The sequence below is a fragment of the Echeneis naucrates genome, chromosome 15 (genome assembly GCF_900963305.1).
Source record: "Echeneis naucrates chromosome 15, fEcheNa1.1, whole genome shotgun sequence".
Lineage (NCBI taxonomy): Eukaryota > Metazoa > Chordata > Actinopteri > Carangiformes > Echeneidae > Echeneis > Echeneis naucrates.
The window spans coordinates 20,235,897-20,253,763 of NC_042525.1; the positions used below are offsets into that span (position 1 = coordinate 20,235,897).

General features: G+C 37.0%; 1 protein-coding gene across 3 annotated transcripts in view; it reads left to right on the plus strand.

Moving 5' to 3' along the window:
* gbf1 (golgi brefeldin A resistant guanine nucleotide exchange factor 1) overlaps positions 1 to 17,867 on the plus strand; it is a 101,059-nt gene that overhangs the window by 29,489 nt on the left and 53,703 nt on the right. For all 3 annotated transcript variants that reach the window (XM_029521955.1, XM_029521954.1, XM_029521956.1), the window contains 4 exons: positions 8,499 to 8,630; positions 14,632 to 14,750; positions 15,445 to 15,553; positions 17,751 to 17,811. In XM_029521955.1, coding sequence (XP_029377815.1) covers positions 8,499 to 8,630; positions 14,632 to 14,750; positions 15,445 to 15,553; positions 17,751 to 17,811 — 421 coding nt within the window. The remainder of the gene's footprint in view (positions 1 to 8,498; positions 8,631 to 14,631; positions 14,751 to 15,444; positions 15,554 to 17,750; positions 17,812 to 17,867) is intronic.

Consider the following 17,867-nt stretch of genomic DNA (forward strand, 5'->3'; position numbering starts at 1 on the left):
TGATAGCTTGAGGTTTCTGGAATCTTTCTTACCCCATGAGAATGCCATTAGTAGGAAGCTGAAGGAGTGCAGCAGGTGAAACAAATAAGGACGATATCTCCCAATCCTTTACACACACACAGAGAGAGAGAGAGAGAGACAAAGTTTTTCCCCTGCTGTTGCCCCTTTTCGCTTATCAATTCCACTATGTCTGTATTTCTTCAATGCCGCTTGGTATTGTTGTTGTTTAAATATTGCCCTCAGCACACTTTTGGCAAAAAATATAGAAGTAATCTATACTCACCCAGCCAAAACGATAATAATTTCTACCACTGACATCCATATTTTGAAAGGAAAAAAAAAAAAAAAAAAAAACCCAAACAATCAATAAAATCCTCTGAAAATAAGGTGGTGGATGGTTAACATTTTCACTGTCACACTTTATGCTGTGGCACGGATAATTTTTGTGAGTATTTATTTATATTTGTATCCATGATACATGTTTAACCAGAAATTTGACATGCAATGCAATCAGCAAGAAGCGGACTACCACTATAATAACATGCAAGTCAGAGTTAAATTTACCATTTAGGCAGAATGAGGATAAGGCTCATTGGCTCTTTATCCATGGCAGTAGCTAGCTTCATGGAAAACTACAGCCTATGTTTTACATTATCTGTCAACACCATGCTTACAGGAAGGAAAATGATAAGGCTTTTTTTCATTTGCTCTGTAGAACTGCCTTAATGCCAGTGTTTAATAAGCAACTATGTACTTTTTGGTTTCTAACATAGCAAGTGCACCATAATAAATTATAATAAACAACGCAGTATCCCAGTTTTCCTCATTCAAATTATAGCTTTTTCTACACCCACATACACTCCCAAGCAGTCTTTGTTTCTCCATAACTCAACCATCTTGATCAAGTCTCAGAGGTCCTGTCAATTCAGCCTGGTTTTATGATTGCTGCCTTTGTAACCTTACATTTTGAATATTATTCATTCACTCATCTTCTACTGCTTATCTGTTTCAGAGTTGCGAGGGGTGTTGAACCCAATCCCAGCTCACATTGGGTAAGGGCGGGGTATATGGACATCAGGACATCAGGTCCCAGCCTCTGTGTAAAGTATGCAGCATAGAAAATAAATTTTATGAACAGGATAACAGGTGTGAAGCAGAATTGTGGCTGCTATGCTGTAGCTGCTGTAGTTTGTTAATGAAGTAATGCTGTTTGAATGCACTAGCTTTAGTTACATTGGCATTTTTTTTGTTTGTTTGTTTTTTTTCAGGTGAAATAAAATTCTGATGAAAGGAATCAAATTTTGAAAGATGTTTTTGTTTAAAACTGCATTTTATTTGTAGAAATCCACAGTTGTCATTTTGAGGCTTCCTTTTCTGACAGGAAAAGAGGGGGAAAAAATTTCATCCTGATCCCCCCCCCCATGTAAAATTCTAAAATGTCCGCAACTTTAAATGAGGGCAAAACTGATTTCGGGAGGTCGAGCAGACACAAAAAAAAAACACTATCAGCTCGCAAATTCTAGACCCACTCTATTCAGCTCAAATCAGCTGTACAAGACATGCAATGATGATAGTGATGATAATAATTATAATAATAATAATATCTTCACAACTATACATTTGCTATAGACATATACACAAAGCCACCATGGTGTCATATTCAACACATGAATAATGGAGGTTACTGACGGGATTCCAAACAAATCAGTGTCTGCTAAATGGAATAAAACATGGTTTTGCAAGTTGCCATACTGATCAATAATATAAATCAACAATAAGTAATAGAAATGTAATAGGCTGCAGTGAGAAGTTTACAGTTACTTGGTTGTTTAAAGTGAATGGGGTCTATAAAATGAAGCAATGGCAACATATTTTTCTGACCTAACAGACATCTACACTGTTTTCTTTTTGGTATCAACTCTGAATGTGAATGGCACTGATACTGACACAATGTGTATAACCAGCAAGCGGTTTATTAGCATTAGCAACCCGATATAATGGCATGCCCTGGCTAATCTAATTACATGGCGTCCTCGATTTAGGGTCCTCACCTTATGTTTCAAGGTCATGAGTCCACACACCATAAATTCCATTAATTATTGAAAAACTTTGCTTTAACTTGAGTGGTTTTGTGTCATAAAGGTGACTTGCACTAGGAATTACTTCCACTAGTGTGACCTGTCAGCACCAATTGTGACAATATATATATATATATATTTTTATTTATTTATTTTTTTCGAGTACATCCACTGTGTTAAACCTGTTGTTTCATTCTACTTCATATAAAGTTGACGTTGTACAAGTAAACTTCATTTTATTTGACTGCACTTGCTGACATGAGTAACAAAGTTAAACTGTAAATTACAGTAATGATAACAATAGAATAACGATATTAACAAAAACAGCAGAAATAGAGATAATAATAGTAAGAGTAATAATGAAAAAAGACAGTGATATCAAAGACCACAAATAATTGACTTCACTTTCATTCCTCAGACAGTGGTGACAATGCCAAAGGCCCCTCTGGAGCAGCTTCTAGGGGCCCTGCAGATATTTTCCAAGTGCATCTGTCCAGGACACATGTAGAGTAGATTTATCTATTAGTGCACAGTACAAGAAAAACGTAGCTGCAACAGACAGACTACAACCTAATGTGCCTAACATATTATGAATTATTGTCTGGTTTTGATAATTACTAATAAAAGAGGTTGCACTATAATTTTACGGTTACAAAGTAGTTACAGTGTCTACAGTAGCATTATTAGGCATCTTAGCTTTATTTAAACTTAGCTAGCCCCAAGCTAGTACAAATGAAAGTCAAACAGCATTTTTTTATGTTCGGAAAGATAGTGCCAACTACTATTCTGCTGTGCTTGGCTACTCCCGAAAATATACATTTAAAAAGATATACATTGTTTTGATTTTGCTATAGCGCTAATTCTTCTGCATAAAAATGGTAGAAGAGGTTAATGCCTGTTATTGAATTTACACCCTGCCACAAATCTTTCCAGAGCATGATTTTGTCTCTCGTTTAAATAAGAAATATTTGTGGCCACAACTGAACCTAATAGAACCTGCGTTATGTTATTAAGGGCTTATCACATTTTTGTATCGGGGATATCAGTAGCTGAAATTTAAATGAGAATTCAATATCCATACATTTTACATGTAAACTTTTTCAGTGAGTGTGCCTCAGGATCTTTTGATCATATTGTTGTATTTGGGGGTGTGAGGCCCCAACATTTTGTCAATTAGTCACATGATCTTCTCTATGTGAAATCTGAGTTTAGTGAGCTTACTTTTATTGCAAACTGGTGTTTTTTGAAGTAGTTTTAATTGTTACTTTCTTCAAGAAATCAAGGTAACTTCACTCATTATTGATTGATTTAGCTTTATGTGCTTCTAAGTGCTTGAAGGCCAGTGGTTGTTGCTTTTCTTAACTTAAAGAGTCTTCTTGTAAATAAAAATGCAAACTATATTCCATGTTGCCCTCTAGGAAATGTTCTCTTGTAGTAGCCATTACAGCTGTCATTCCAAGCATTTGGTAAAGTTTTAATTTCTCTGGGGCTTTCAAATTGCCTGTTCAGTTTGCACCAAGACAAGACCAAGCATCTATAAAATACCACTGTGACCCAATGAAATGACCATATATAGCTCCATAGCATTGTTCAAACCTAATTGCCTCATACAAGTGTCTATATCATCCAGGAGAATACAGGTACAGAGAGTGAAGAAGGAGAAGGAGAAAAGGAGAAAGAAGGAATGTAACAAGGGAGGGGGGCAATGATTGCTTTCTCCCAACAGATGGATATGAATGCTCTTGTGCAAGACTTAGTTCAGCAGATGAACAGTAGAAATTCTGTTATTTGATTTTCGTTAGCCTTGCCAGTATTGTTAAAGTAGTGTCTCTCTCCTCAGCATGAACAGTTTGGCATTGCAACCAAGCACCCTGCTTTCTTAATTTTAACAGCTGAGCAAGTCCAGTTCAGTAACCATCAGTGTTTTGTTTTGTGCCCCTGCGTCCATCAAAAAGGGGCCTGGCTTTTTTTCATCTACTGTTTCATGCCTCCGAACCAGAAAGTGTAATTTGGTTCAATCTGACTTTACTGAAAACTTGTGAAGTGTCTTTCAGGGATGACATATATATGTGGTTGGTAATCAGATAAAATGTATGTTTCAGACTATTTCAGCCTGTATGCTTTCTGAGTGTATGTGTATATATATATATATATATATATATATATATATATATTTTTTTTTTTTTTTTTTTTTTTTTTTTTTCCCCCATGTGCAAACATGCAAATGAAATTTGAACCTTCATTCAGCCAAGGCTTTGGCTTAACTTAACAGAGTTAGAAAAGGATCATTCGGGCCGGCCTGCCCTCCATCCAGGACCTTTACAGGTCCAGAGTCAGGTACCGGGCAGGTACAGTACTACCACTGCAGACCCCTCACACCCCAGACAGAAACTGTTCTGAATGCTTCCCTTTGGTAGACACTACAGAGCTCTGTTCGCCAAAACTACCAGACTTAAAAACTGTTTCTTCCCCCAGGCTGTCTCCCAGATCCACCCATAAGCCAACTGCCAACCTCATGCACATTTGCACATTACTGCACTATTGCAATGCGGTACATTACTGCACAACAAATATTCCCAATGTCAATGTATATATGTATATATATTTATATATTTTTCTTTTGTCTTTCCCTTGAAGTGTTCAAGATTGAAACACTGGAGTCAAATTCCTATAATGTTTGCACATACCTGGCAATAAAATCTGATTCTGGTTCTGAAAATAATCCAAGTATAATATGTCAAATTTTATACACAATCAATGGTACCACCACACCATCCTGTGGTTGTTCTGCTCTGCTTTCACCCCACAGACACACCAGAGTCTGAGTGTAAAGGCACGTGGACAGCTCTTTTAAAAAGGTTTTCATTACCTCTTCATGCCAAATGAAAGCAGCATAAGTTATTCAGTTAATCACTCAGTATGCTTATGACTGGAGGAATGACAGAGGGGTTAAAAAAAAATTACAATCATAATCATAATGGTGGTGGTTTCACAAATGTTACATTCAGATTGTCCACCTTTTGTAATTTTAATGACTCAAAAACAAATGAGCTTCCACGCTCTGAAGCTGCAGTGTTTGTATTTGGGACTTGTCTCCCTCCTTCAGCATCACTATACCTTGATCATAATTTCTGTGGCAGTCCGCTATTATATAAACACAAAGCAAACACAAGTGCATACATCCCAACTGCTGCCTAGTTTTGAAAATTAGCTTTTTGTTTGTATAGCATCACAGACAGAGAATCTCCCACAGCTTGTTTAGTCTCATTGTGCATTAAAATGGAAATGAACAGAGTAGATAGGGGTAGAAGTCTTAACAATTGTGAACCTCCAACCTGCAGACTATATAAATCTAGGAACGACCGTTAACATTAAATATATTTTTTCCACAGTCCACAGGTAGGCAAATTTGATACAATTATTTTAGATTAAAGACTTTTATTAAGTAACTCACATTACTGTTGCTTAATTATCTGCATCATTTCAAGATGCTTTGTAATTTCAACTTGCAAAAGCAACAAGGGATTTTTTATTATTATTATTTTTTTTTTTTTTTTCAATAAATATTTTGCAATTACATTGAAGAGAGAGCCATTTAAGTACAGATTGACTCTGGGATATGTAAATTATTTTACTCTAATCGTAAATGTCACCAAAATAGACAGACAAGGGCTGCCGCTGCAAAGACTCAGCTTTCAGTTTAACTTTCATATGTTTAATATTTGCATTTTGTTGTACTTGGACAATACCGAGTGAAGGTAATACCAAAGGTAATACCAATACTATAAGCATTTAATTTCCTCTGCTTTGATGTATTTCCCAATAAAATAACTTAATAATGTGTTTCTTAAGGATCAGGTCCTCCACACTGATCCTCTGAGATGGCTCCTTTCGTGCAACTGTTGACTTTGTTTAAAAACCCTTACAAAGACTGTATCTCAAAATATTTATACGTTGTACATGTTTAACCTTGATGGCATGGTTGGATTGGGTTGTAGATATTTTATTTTTCATTTCTTGATCCCCTTTATGTATTTTCCCCGGTGTTGTTTTGACAATGAGGTGCGTCGGCAGCTCACAAGCATCTCCTGCTACTCCTCCCTGTGTTCTAAGCCTTTCTGCTCCACTGCCAATAAATGTGCATGTGTTAAAGATGGCTTCTGTTGTGCAGTTAGCAGGCCTCATCTCAAGGTACTCTCAAGGGGCAAAGGTTCACCCCTGCCCTCTCTTTGGTTAGGTCATTTGGAGAGGTAATATACACATGGCTGGATACTCTCTAACCAGCATGAGAGATGAGGCTCTGGAATGGGAAAGGTAGACAGGATTAGGTGCATGGTGAATTGTAATGGGTTCATTTCACACACATCCTTTTTTGTTTTAAAACAGCTAAGATAAACTCTTAGCTGGACTCTTAAATCAGGAAGTCTACCCAGCAAACCTAGCCTACGGACAGTAAAATGAACAGTTGAGTGAGCCGATTCAATACTGTGTTTTTGTTTTGTCTTTTTCTAATTTATTTATTTTTTTTTATGTCAGCCAAAGGTCATCCTGGTTAGAGAATGATTGTCTCACCATGGCTGCAGCCGTCGTTATTTATTTCATTCCACTCCAGAAGCCCCAGAGATTGAGTTGAAGAACAGAGTCTGTATTTAGACTTTATTTAAGAAGATTGGTTGTGGGCCCCCCAAAGACTGCTCTCGTCATCCTCGTGTTCACCGATGGCCAGCTGGATCAATACTACACAATTGAGTTCTCGAATCTGTGGTCTTTGGGAATGTAGCCATAGTACTTACAGGGTGATCACTTTTGATGAAGTCTTCATCAGGATCTATCGACAGATTCATTTGAGCATCGTCGGTCCACCCTTACTACATGTTTTTTCACACTGTAAAGTAATGGAACACTAAAACCCTATTTAAAAAGTTTTCTGGCTTCTGATGGACAGATTGAACCTACAGAGTTTTTCAGTCTATGAAGTTAGACACAGATTCTTATTTTATTTTGGTGCGACATATTATGTTTATGATGTTTTTTCCAGGAAAAAATGTTTTTCTGCATACACTGCTGAATTAAGATGGGGTGTCACCTTTTCCATCTTAAAACCAAAGCTGCGCCACATTTTGAGATGTAACAAGTATCAGGATAAAATACTAGATGAAAGCAAGGACTAAAACTGATTCCAAAATTCCAAAATTATTTCATGTTTGATTTCTAAAGCTACTGGTTATCACGCACTAAATCACAGCCCTCACATCAACACCTCAGAAATTGGTTGACACTTTTCAAGGCTTTTCAAAGTTGTTGATTCTTGTCTTATGTTCAACTGCACTTAAGAAAGCCAATGTTGTTGCTGATCCAATGTTATTGCTTTGCACTGCACTGCAGCCCTACATGGCTTCACTAATTTTCCATATTGTCATTTTACCTGCCTTGTATTCATACTTTACGAATCTTGAACCGTATTTTCTGTGAACGAGAAACTATTGAAGTCACAGTGTTACCATAGTAAGAGGCCTCGCAAAGTTATCGGTGATGAACGGTGATGATCCCAGTGATTATAGTTTGCTTGTGATGGCTGACAACAAAAATATATGATTAATTTATGTATTATTTAAGCTATGGCGAAATTAGTTTTTGGCATAAACCCATGTTCTTTTAAGAGTACTTAGCATGTAAATTCTGTTCAGATGTCAGTATGCCAACAGCAAATGCTGAATATAGTGTTTAACACGGTCATCATATTAGTTGTGTGTGTGCATGGCCATATTTAGTCCTCACACAGAAAAATGTCTACTTTGATCTATTTTGAGATTGCTTTTGCAATTTTGGGATATTTAGCTGAAGAAAAAAATCAATGAAGTTTTAAATGATTATGTGTGAGATTAAAAGGTTTTTGTAGTTATTCGGCATAAAGGTCTCAGTCACGTTTTTTTGGGCACTCCGTAGACAAATGCTGAGATATTTAATGTTCAGTGTCTATATTAGGGTATCTCTAGACGTTGGAAGCTCTAAAATTTTACAGTTTTAATGGTGGCAGATTCTGAATATTTTTTGGTACAATCAATTAACTTCACTTTACCATTGCAGATGCAGCGACCATCCTCACAGGCAGCTTTTTATCTTGTCTACACCTTAAACAGTTGTTTACCTTTCTGATCACGCAGCAGTAATGAAGTAATTAAGAATAGGTATTGGTGGGTGGACAGAGTTGGACCGGCTTGTCTCGTTCGGTTCTTGCTAAGACTTTGTCTTTCCTTGAGTATTGTTTTTGCGATCACGTTTTACACTGTTTATTTTATTTGATCTGATAACAAATGGATGCTCAAGTTTGGTGGTAATATTCTAATTGTAGAGTATATTTCTTAAAACATACATGTATTTAAATTACTGTTTTTTGTGTCTGCCTCTTTGTCTCTTTAGAGCTGCCAAATATTGAACCCAACATTTTCTTGAGGCCCTTCCTAGAAGTTGTCCGCTCTGAGGACACCACTGGACCAATCACCGGCCTTGCCCTTACCTCTGTCAATAAGTTCCTTTCTTTTGGCCTTATTGGTAAGAATTCTTGCTATCCTAATTGTGCATATTTTTGTTGTTTAAGTTTTACTGAAGATACGCACATGTACTCCATGCTTTCAAACCATGTAAATCTTTTGCTAGTGGGATGTAGTCGAATACACATTCTTGTAACATATCTTACTTCCTTCAGGAAAGTTAACATGTTGAGTTTGTGTTCAAATCGTTTTAAAGAGATGCTGAATCTTCATGAAGGGTTCAGAGTCTGTGCTCTGTGGTACTGATGAAATTTATTCTGCCTTAGAGACGAGTGTTGCTGTTATTTGGTCCAGTCTGTTTTAGTGAAGACTGGCTAACTAACAGAAACCCATCTTTGTGTGTTAGAACAAAGCTCAATAGCAGCACCTCTGCCAAAATGATGATACACTTAAATTAACACCTGTCTCAAAGATTCAATAACAACAGCACACAAACCATGAATATAAAATTTCTTATTATATTAGTTTCAATGAAATGTTTCTGAAAGAAGTACCACTTGGCTATATTTTACAAAGAGAGGTTTCTGGATGTATAAAGGCAACCAAATTAAGTTGTTGTCCATTCAATGCAGTGGTTCTGGTTACAGCATCTTATATTCAGGAAAAACTTTTATGACTTGTATCTCATTTTAGCTGAGTTTTCAACTGGAGAGCTACAGTTTAGCCACAACTGGTTTGGTCAGTCCAGGAATTTCAGGAATGCTCTATTCTCATCATTCATGTCGAGGAATTGTGCTGGCGTACAACCAGGACTGCCCAGCTTTTTAACTGTCATCATAGAGTTATGGCCTCCTGTCTGCCAGTTGTTTGGTTAAATGTGAAACAAGCATGCATCACCAGATGTTAGTTTCAATAGCAGGGTTGAGTCAGTGTTACAGTGGTGTCAAAACAGCTGCAGCCATTGCTTTACTAAATAAGAGCTTTGATTATGGGAGTATTGAAAATTGTTGGTAAAAGCTGCCAGGAATTTAGATTGCGTTTGTGTGTCCTTTTTAAAGGAATAGTATTTTTTTTTTTTTAACTATCAAAGTAAGACACCTCTGGTGATGTGACTTTACTCTGAAGGCCCTCAGAGTACAAGTCAGGAGGGGTTACCTTTGTCTAGGCCTACACAATCTCTTCAGTGACCACCACATAGATGACTGCCTTAGTCCCAGAGTCTCCGTCTGTAAACTGAGACCTTTCATCCCCATCACTACCTTCCTGATGCTATTGCTCCGCAATTCAGCTCAGTCGCTCCCAGGAAAGCATATTGAAATGAAGAAACATGACAACTTTAGCAGGGAGGCAGTTTGACCTTAATTTACACAATTAAAACTGCAATCTAACCTAATCTAAATTTTAAGCTTTGCTCCAACAAATAGTTTTCTGATCTAATTTATTCTAATTAATTTTTTATTATTTTTTTTTTTTTTTTACATCAGCTGCCTCTTGAGATGAAATACAAATACATGTTACCGAAAGTCAGCTAGACAGATTTGATGGAATAGTAAGGATTCATAAAGGTGAGATACGAAGATAGAAATCAAATGGAAAATTTTTATTGTGTTACGGAACATTAGGTAGGTAAAGTATATATTAAATCTTATTGAGGACAGTTGGGTAGATGAATAATGAGTAGAATAGATTAATAGGTAGATGAATAAGCAGAAGCTACTGTACAGTACTGCCATCTCCTGGCAGGACAGAAAGAAAACTATTCAAATTGAATACACTATGTTGGCCTCATCTTTTCAAGAGCTATCATACTCAGTTTTATGTCTGTGTGTGATTGTGTTATTTTCCTCTGAAAAAGTAGATGATTTTTTATGTGACACTGTCAGTGATATTGTCACTGGACTGTGATACGACTGAACGAGTCATTTTACCATTGTGTGTCCTGCAGTCTTTCAGCAAAAGATGGTGTGACCATCAATTTAGATTTAGACATATTACACCATATCCTATCTCTAAATCCTCTCTGATCTGATCTTCCTCTTTAGGGTGTCACCATGAATATTTTCCCTCTTACCCTGTCAGCATCTGCATCAAATGCATCACCAAAAACAGCTTTACTCTTTGTTTTGACTTGTCTATGGCCCAAAAGGAATGAGAAAGGTTTCATTTGCACACAGTCTTATTTCACTCAATCATTTAATTTAGTCCAGTGCTTTTCAAGGTCCACGAGTGACCTCAAATGGTCCGTGAGGGGATTTCTAAAAAAATGTGTTATACATGAGTCCAAATTAACATTACTAGAAGGCTAAGGATGAGTTGTTCTCTGAATAAACAATACAGGCCTGTAATTCATGTAGCCTACATATAAAACTTTAGTCTATCTGAATTTGCAGTGTTTAAAAGCCTGCTGTTAGCGCTATGGTCTTTTGGCAAGGAACGTACCGCTGTCATGTCAGTCACTTAACTAAGGAAGTGTAAACAACAGCAACAACAACAACAAAAAAAAAATCATATTATCTTAAACTGACATAGTGGCGGTGGACAGTTCATTCGTATTGTTTGAACATGTTCAAATTTAACTGATTAAATATCCTGGTATGGGATTATGAAATTCTGTTCTCTAATCTTTTTTTGAATAAAATGAACCCTATCCATAATTTGCCTCCTACATATGTCAAACTCAAGGGGCACCGCCACGCTATTTTATCTGGCCTGCAAGAGCTTAAAAGCATGCCTTGACTTAAGATAAAAGTCTACGCTACTACGCTACTTACGTACGTACGTACTACGCTAGACAGCCCCAGCCCAAATTAACCTCTGCATATATCATTTATATATATTATTATGTATTAGTTGAGTCCCAAAAACTCTTCATCTGATTTGTCGCTTTGCCCAAATATAGCACGAAAGTCGTAGTCTTCGCAGTCCCTGAATTTTTTTTTTTTTTTTGTTTTGTTTTTTGGTCCTTGCTCAAGTTTGAAAAACCCAGATTTAGTCCAATCTAAGTCTTCTCACAAGCAGCACAGTGGCACAGTGGCGAGGACCGTTGCCTCACAACAAGAAGGTCTTGGGTTCCAAGGCTTAGGTTCTTTCTGCGCGAGTTGGCATGTCCTCCTCTTGCTCACAGGAGCTTCCTCCACCGCCCAAAAACATGCATATTTTGGTTAATTGGTGACTCTAAATTGCCTGTATGTATGAGTGTGAGCGGTGGTTTGTCTTTGTCTGTCTCTGTATGTTGGCCCTTCCATGGACTGGCAACCTCTTGAGGGTGAACCCTGCCCTAATCCAATGTAAAATGGGATTGGTTCCAGCCCCCCCCCCCCCAACCCGGAAATGGATAAATGGTGGAAGATGAAAGAATAAATTAATAACTCTCAATCTGTGGTCTGAGGTCTTATGGCATGGAAGGAACGCCATACTAAGCCCTGATGTTGGCAGATATCGAGATTTCTGCTGTATCCTTTCTTTTGCCATAGCTTATCTCTTGCCTCCTGCTCCTCCATCATTTTCCTACTGATCAGAGTCAGTAAAGCTTAAATAAATTGTTAATCAATATAAGGGCCCAAAACAAGTGGATAATTAGCATGAGCATTGCTCGAGTTCTACTAAGAGTAGTACAATTAGCAGCTCTCTTTTCCAGAGACATGCAGAAATTAATTAAATATTAACTGAAAAACCATGTAATTGAAAGAGAAAGAACAGACAGAAAAAATATTCAAAATTCAGTTGATGAATTAAGAAAAGAAAATCTTCTACGTATTCATTGTTGTGCACAGTAGCTGTGCACTGAAGCTGGGGGTAGAGCTGGCTTGTTGAAAGGTGATCTTGTGCTATTCAGGAGATGAACAGGTGAACAAACCAATTTTCTTCTCTGACCATAGAAAATGCAGCAGCCCCTTTGTTTAATTTCTAAAGATGCAATGGCCCTCCAGCAGTGTGCTGCTCCATAGCTCTTTGTGTCGCCAGACACTCTGCCCTTTCCGTTTGCTCTCAATCACGCAATGTCTTTGATTTTTGTGATTAGAGTTTGATATACTTAAATTTCTTTATGTGGCAGCTGGTTCAACCCCCTATTGACTTTACCCACATACCTTCAGGCACATACACACAAGTTGAGCCTTTTTATTTTCCCCATGTTATTTTAACAACCACCCTCCCCCAGTCCATCTCTCCTCTTTGGACACTGCTTGTATAGACTGTGTGCCAAGAGAAGGATTAGTGTTTTATATCACTTATGACATTCTGCTGTATCCCCCTGTGGCTCCAGTTTCTGCATCTGGGTTTTCAGCACAACCTCCATGCTTGTTGTTGCCCTTTCCTCTGGAGGAACAACGGCATTGCTACTACTCAATGTTAGAACCAAATAAAATGGTACTCAGCAATAAACCAACTTCGAACTGATAAACTATATGCTCTAGTTCTCCACAACCATCTGGAATGTTCAAAACTGGTTCCCTGAAGGTACCTTGCATTATCTAAATCCAGCCAGTAAACACATGTTCCAACAGAAAGCTTTAGTATCACTTTAAATTCTAAGTTGCCAATCTCTCCCACATATCACTGTGTTCATGCTGACAGGCTTTGTTTTAATTACAAAACCTTGATCTGCACTTCCTTCACCATATCTCTCCTTCCATTAGGCTGCTCCTTTCTCTTTCTCCCTCTGCTTATTAGTTAATGGATTACTTCTCCTGAGGGTGATGGGAAAGGAAAATATACTGGCTCCATGCAGATGGCCAGCTGCTCAAGTTTCAAAAACACTGGCTCCTGTTGCTCATTTGTCCCACCAAAAAAAGATCACAATTGGTCATTAGATCTCAAGGTTCGAAAGGTCATGTGGATGGACCATACTAGATTAGTTCAGTTTTTTAAATGTGTTGGTTGAGCTATAGTTGAATTTACCAACAGTCCTAGATATTGTTGTTCAGTCATATCTCACTCGGAACTGTTCTGTTGAAAGTGTACGTTTTCTTACAGAAATTGAGATGAATCATTTTTTAGAATATTGACATCTTTCAACATGTTTTCAGGTTATACACGGATGTATGTGTTTTTACTGACATTAGAAAATCAGTTTGAGTGTGAGCCCATCACACAGTGCCACCACACTACTACTACTACTGGCTTTCATAACTTCAAGTTTAGAGCTTCTTTTCTCTAAAGTAGCCTCGAAATAACTTTGAGCTCCTTGGACTGTTGACTCGATTTTAAAAAAGCAATCTTTTCAGACAGCCCTCTAGGCAACATATGGTACTATTTCTTCCTGTACATTATCTTGGATTCTGCTTTATTTGCTGTGTTTCAATTTTGACTCTCTTTGTTTATTTTAATCTTTTGATTTTGAAGCACTTTGTGAGGGATTGTGCGTGTGAGTACCTTTGAAAAATGCAACATACATAAATATCAACAGCAAACCGTTTTGGCAAAAAAGTCTAGTTTTTGGTGGACTATTTGGTGGAATGTTTTTTTGGCAAAATATGTGAAACACCATTTATACAGTTGTTCCTATGTTCCTGCTTGCACCTGTGTTGTATATTCCCTTCTCCTGCTCTCATTCTCTCCCTACCCTACTCAATCCCCCCGACTGCGCATCTCTCTCGCTCTCTCTTTCTACCAAGTGCTTGCTCATGGTGGATCTGTTGGGTCTCTTGAAAGTGTTTGAAAAAGTTTGGTCTATACCTGCTTTATGTAAGGTGCCTTGATGTAACTATGATTTAGTGCAGTATAAATAAATCTGATTTGATTTGACGAGTCCATTACATTTCCACCATGGTTTAGGAATCTTGCAGTAAAAATATTTTTGGATTTGAATATCTGTAACAGCGTCACCAAAGCCTGACGGTTGGTGTATTCCACAGTTGATTATACTGTCAACAAAAGGGCAATGATTAACAGGATTTGACTCAGCTTCATACAGATGAACATTTATTTTGTCAGATTTTCAAGATCAGTTTCTTCTCCTCAGTGTCAAAAACTGTCATATATCATTCTTCACCTGTTTTTTTTACATTTTTAATTTTCTGTCATCCTTTTGAAAAATATTTTTGTTTCTTTCTTCTTAACAGATGCTAACCATGAAACAGCAGCAGAGGCCATTGAGAACATGGCAGACGCAGTAACGCATGCTAGATTTGTGGGGACAGATCCTGCCAGTGATGAAGTTGTCCTTATGAAAATTATACAGGTACAGTGCAACATTTTAAATAGTAGTTACTGATGAAATGAGTGTCTCAATCTTTATACAAATAAATCCAGTAAAGTCAATAAATCCAGCTTGCTATGTTATTGTATCAATAAATAATTTATCAATAATTACTGTTATTGATGTATTGATGTTTTTTATAGATTTTGATTTAGATTAACAAAATGTGAGTTCCCAGGTATTTAACTTACATGATTTAATAATAATTGATGATGAAACTAATTATAAATGGGATATACTGACTGTATAGCGATGGTCCACATTAGACAAGCTGTGTAAAACACATTGAGCAGTGACTTGTTGATGGTGTAGCTATGTGTCAAAATGTCTCTGAGAGCTTTTTTTGTTTGGCATCCAGGTCAGCAGGCCAAATGTCCCAGCTGGCCACTCCTGAAAGACACAGTATAGTTTAAGTACAGTCGAGAATGTATGAACGTTTTTTTTTTTTTTTGTTTGTTTTTTATATATATATTAAACTCTGTTAACTGCAATGAGACTAATCTGATACACCAGTCGTCTGATAAATGTGTGAACTACACATTCTTCATGCTCATGTTTTTCACATCCAGAATGCTTATCAATGAGCAATGCTATTGTCTAGCAACTGTTTGCTACACATTGTTCACTGAGAGGTCTCTAGTCCACAAATATACTTCAGTGGTATTTTACTGTTTAGGTACTAAGAAGCCTGTTGCTGACGCCAGTTGGAGCCCATCTGACTAATGAGTCTGTTTGTGAGATCATGCAATCTTGCTTCAGGATTTGCTTTGAGATGCGTCTAAGTGGTGAGTCATATCAAACATTCACCAAACACTGTTAAGTCAAGGAAGACTCCAATTTTAATCACATATTCATACTGCAAAATATTTAGGAAGCTCCTTTTGGGCCAACCTTTATTACATTGGTAATAGAGAAAAGCAATGTAATGATGTAATTTGTTTCTTGTGTTTACTCATTAGTTTGTCAACTTTGACTTCCCCAATGACTTTTCCCCAATGACCCTTTGCGGTCCAGTCAGTCAGTAAACTAGACATCTAGCAAAGATTTCATCATCTGCCATGGGCAATAAAGAGAAAATTTTATCCCTGGAACATACCTAGAAAGGCAAATCTCACAGTTGTCAAGAGTTACTGTTGCTTGATCAAACTGGTGAGTGCTTTTACCAGAAGGGTTAGCCAGTATCTGGGAAAAATCAAAGGTCTCAATGATTCCTAATCTGTATCAGGTGTTCATTGAAGCAACCATTAACGACTAGTATTTTGTCATGGTGAAAGTGGTTAATAACTATCTAACATGAATTCAAAATAACAGCCTAAAAGTAGATGAAGTAACTTCAAGATAAATGGTTATTTTGAAAATATATTATAAAATAAAATATTAATGATAAAAATTAATCTCACACACATTGTACAAAGCATTTTTCATTCATGCAAGTATTATTTTAGTTCCAAACTCTCTAATACCTTAGTTTTACCTCGTCCAGACTGTATGTGTGCTGTCTATAACTCCTAAATATTCTAAAGCAGGGGTGTCGAACTCATTGTAGTTCAGAGGCCACATACAGTCCAAATTAATCTAAAATGGGCTGGACCAGTAAAATAACAGCATAATAACATATAAATAATGACAACTCCCAATTTGATTCTATGTTTTAGTGCAAAGAAGTACCAGTACATTATGAAATGTTTACATTTAATTATCTTAATCTTAATAATTATAATTTTACAAAACATATGAACCTATGAACAGTTAATCATTTACATATGTGAACTATGGCACAACATCACAAAGGCACACAAGTCACAAGTATCTGGAACTCAAAAATATAGTGTTTTACTATCTGTCTGGAATCTGTTTGGTCTCTTTAAATAATTTAATAAAGAGTTTGGTCTAGACCTGCTCAAACCTAACCACTCCATACAAACTGGTGGGGGCTATTAAGCAAGAAGTTGTCTCACTGACTTGTAAATGTAGAAACTTAATACATAAAAACATTCATAGAACTTGTGTGCAATAGGGCTCCCCCATGTCAAATTCTTTTCAACTGAAGCTGCTTACTGACATTATATTTCACACTCTTCAGTGTCATTAAATATTACTACATTAAATACTCATTTTATTAGTATTGTATTCATTAGAATACAAAAGTGTCTGACACAATATTTTACCCCATTAAATTTGCTCCTGAAACATGGCACCTTTGCAAGTGCATAGTAGTAACCAACTTAAAAATACAGTTTACGTACTTGTGTGTGTAAGCCTTGAGTGCAACTTTGTTTTATTCACATTCATTACAGAAAAAATGTGTTCACAATGGTAAGTAGTCCCAAACATGCACAAAACCTTCGCAGCCAAAGCTGTTATTTTTGGGTACCCTGGCAATAGATACAAATGATAAAATGTGTCCAGTCCCTCTGAATTAAATATGTTCTTCAAATCTGAATAACATTGTCAATTATTATTAATAATCGACTTATAATTATCAGTCAGTTATTTCAAGCTGGATGTTGAAGGACCAATCAGAAGCGTTGACTGTGAATGGTGAGCGGAAACCTGCAAATTCAGTCCTAAGATCACGGAAGACCTGAAACCGTTGTTCAAACTCTTGCAGAAGTTCTGACATCTTGTCTTTGTGCTGATCGATGTCAGCATTAACTCCCACTGCTTGCACATCTTTTAGACAAAGAAAAGGAGCAGGGTTGCCACTTGACAGCTGTGTTTCCCACAAATTCAGCTTCTGAGTCTCATTGTTGTGTTATGTCTACTGTGATTATTTAAACAGAGGGACCCTTAGTGTACAAATTGGGAATAGCAGTTAATTGTATTGAATAAATTACAGACAATGTCTGAAATATAATTTTCAGACTTTGCTAATTCATCCTGCAGGCCAGTTATGGCCCTGGGGACCGTATGTCTGACACCCCTGTTCTAAAGCATAGTTCCATTTGCTTTATTCCTAATGCTTCTCTTCTGTATTTATAGAACTCCTCAGGAAATCAGCTGAACATACACTGGTTGACATGGTGCAGCTACTTTTCTCCAGGTAAGTGAATGGCGGATAAAGTTGTCTTAAAGTTGACATTTCTTGTTCGGTTTTAC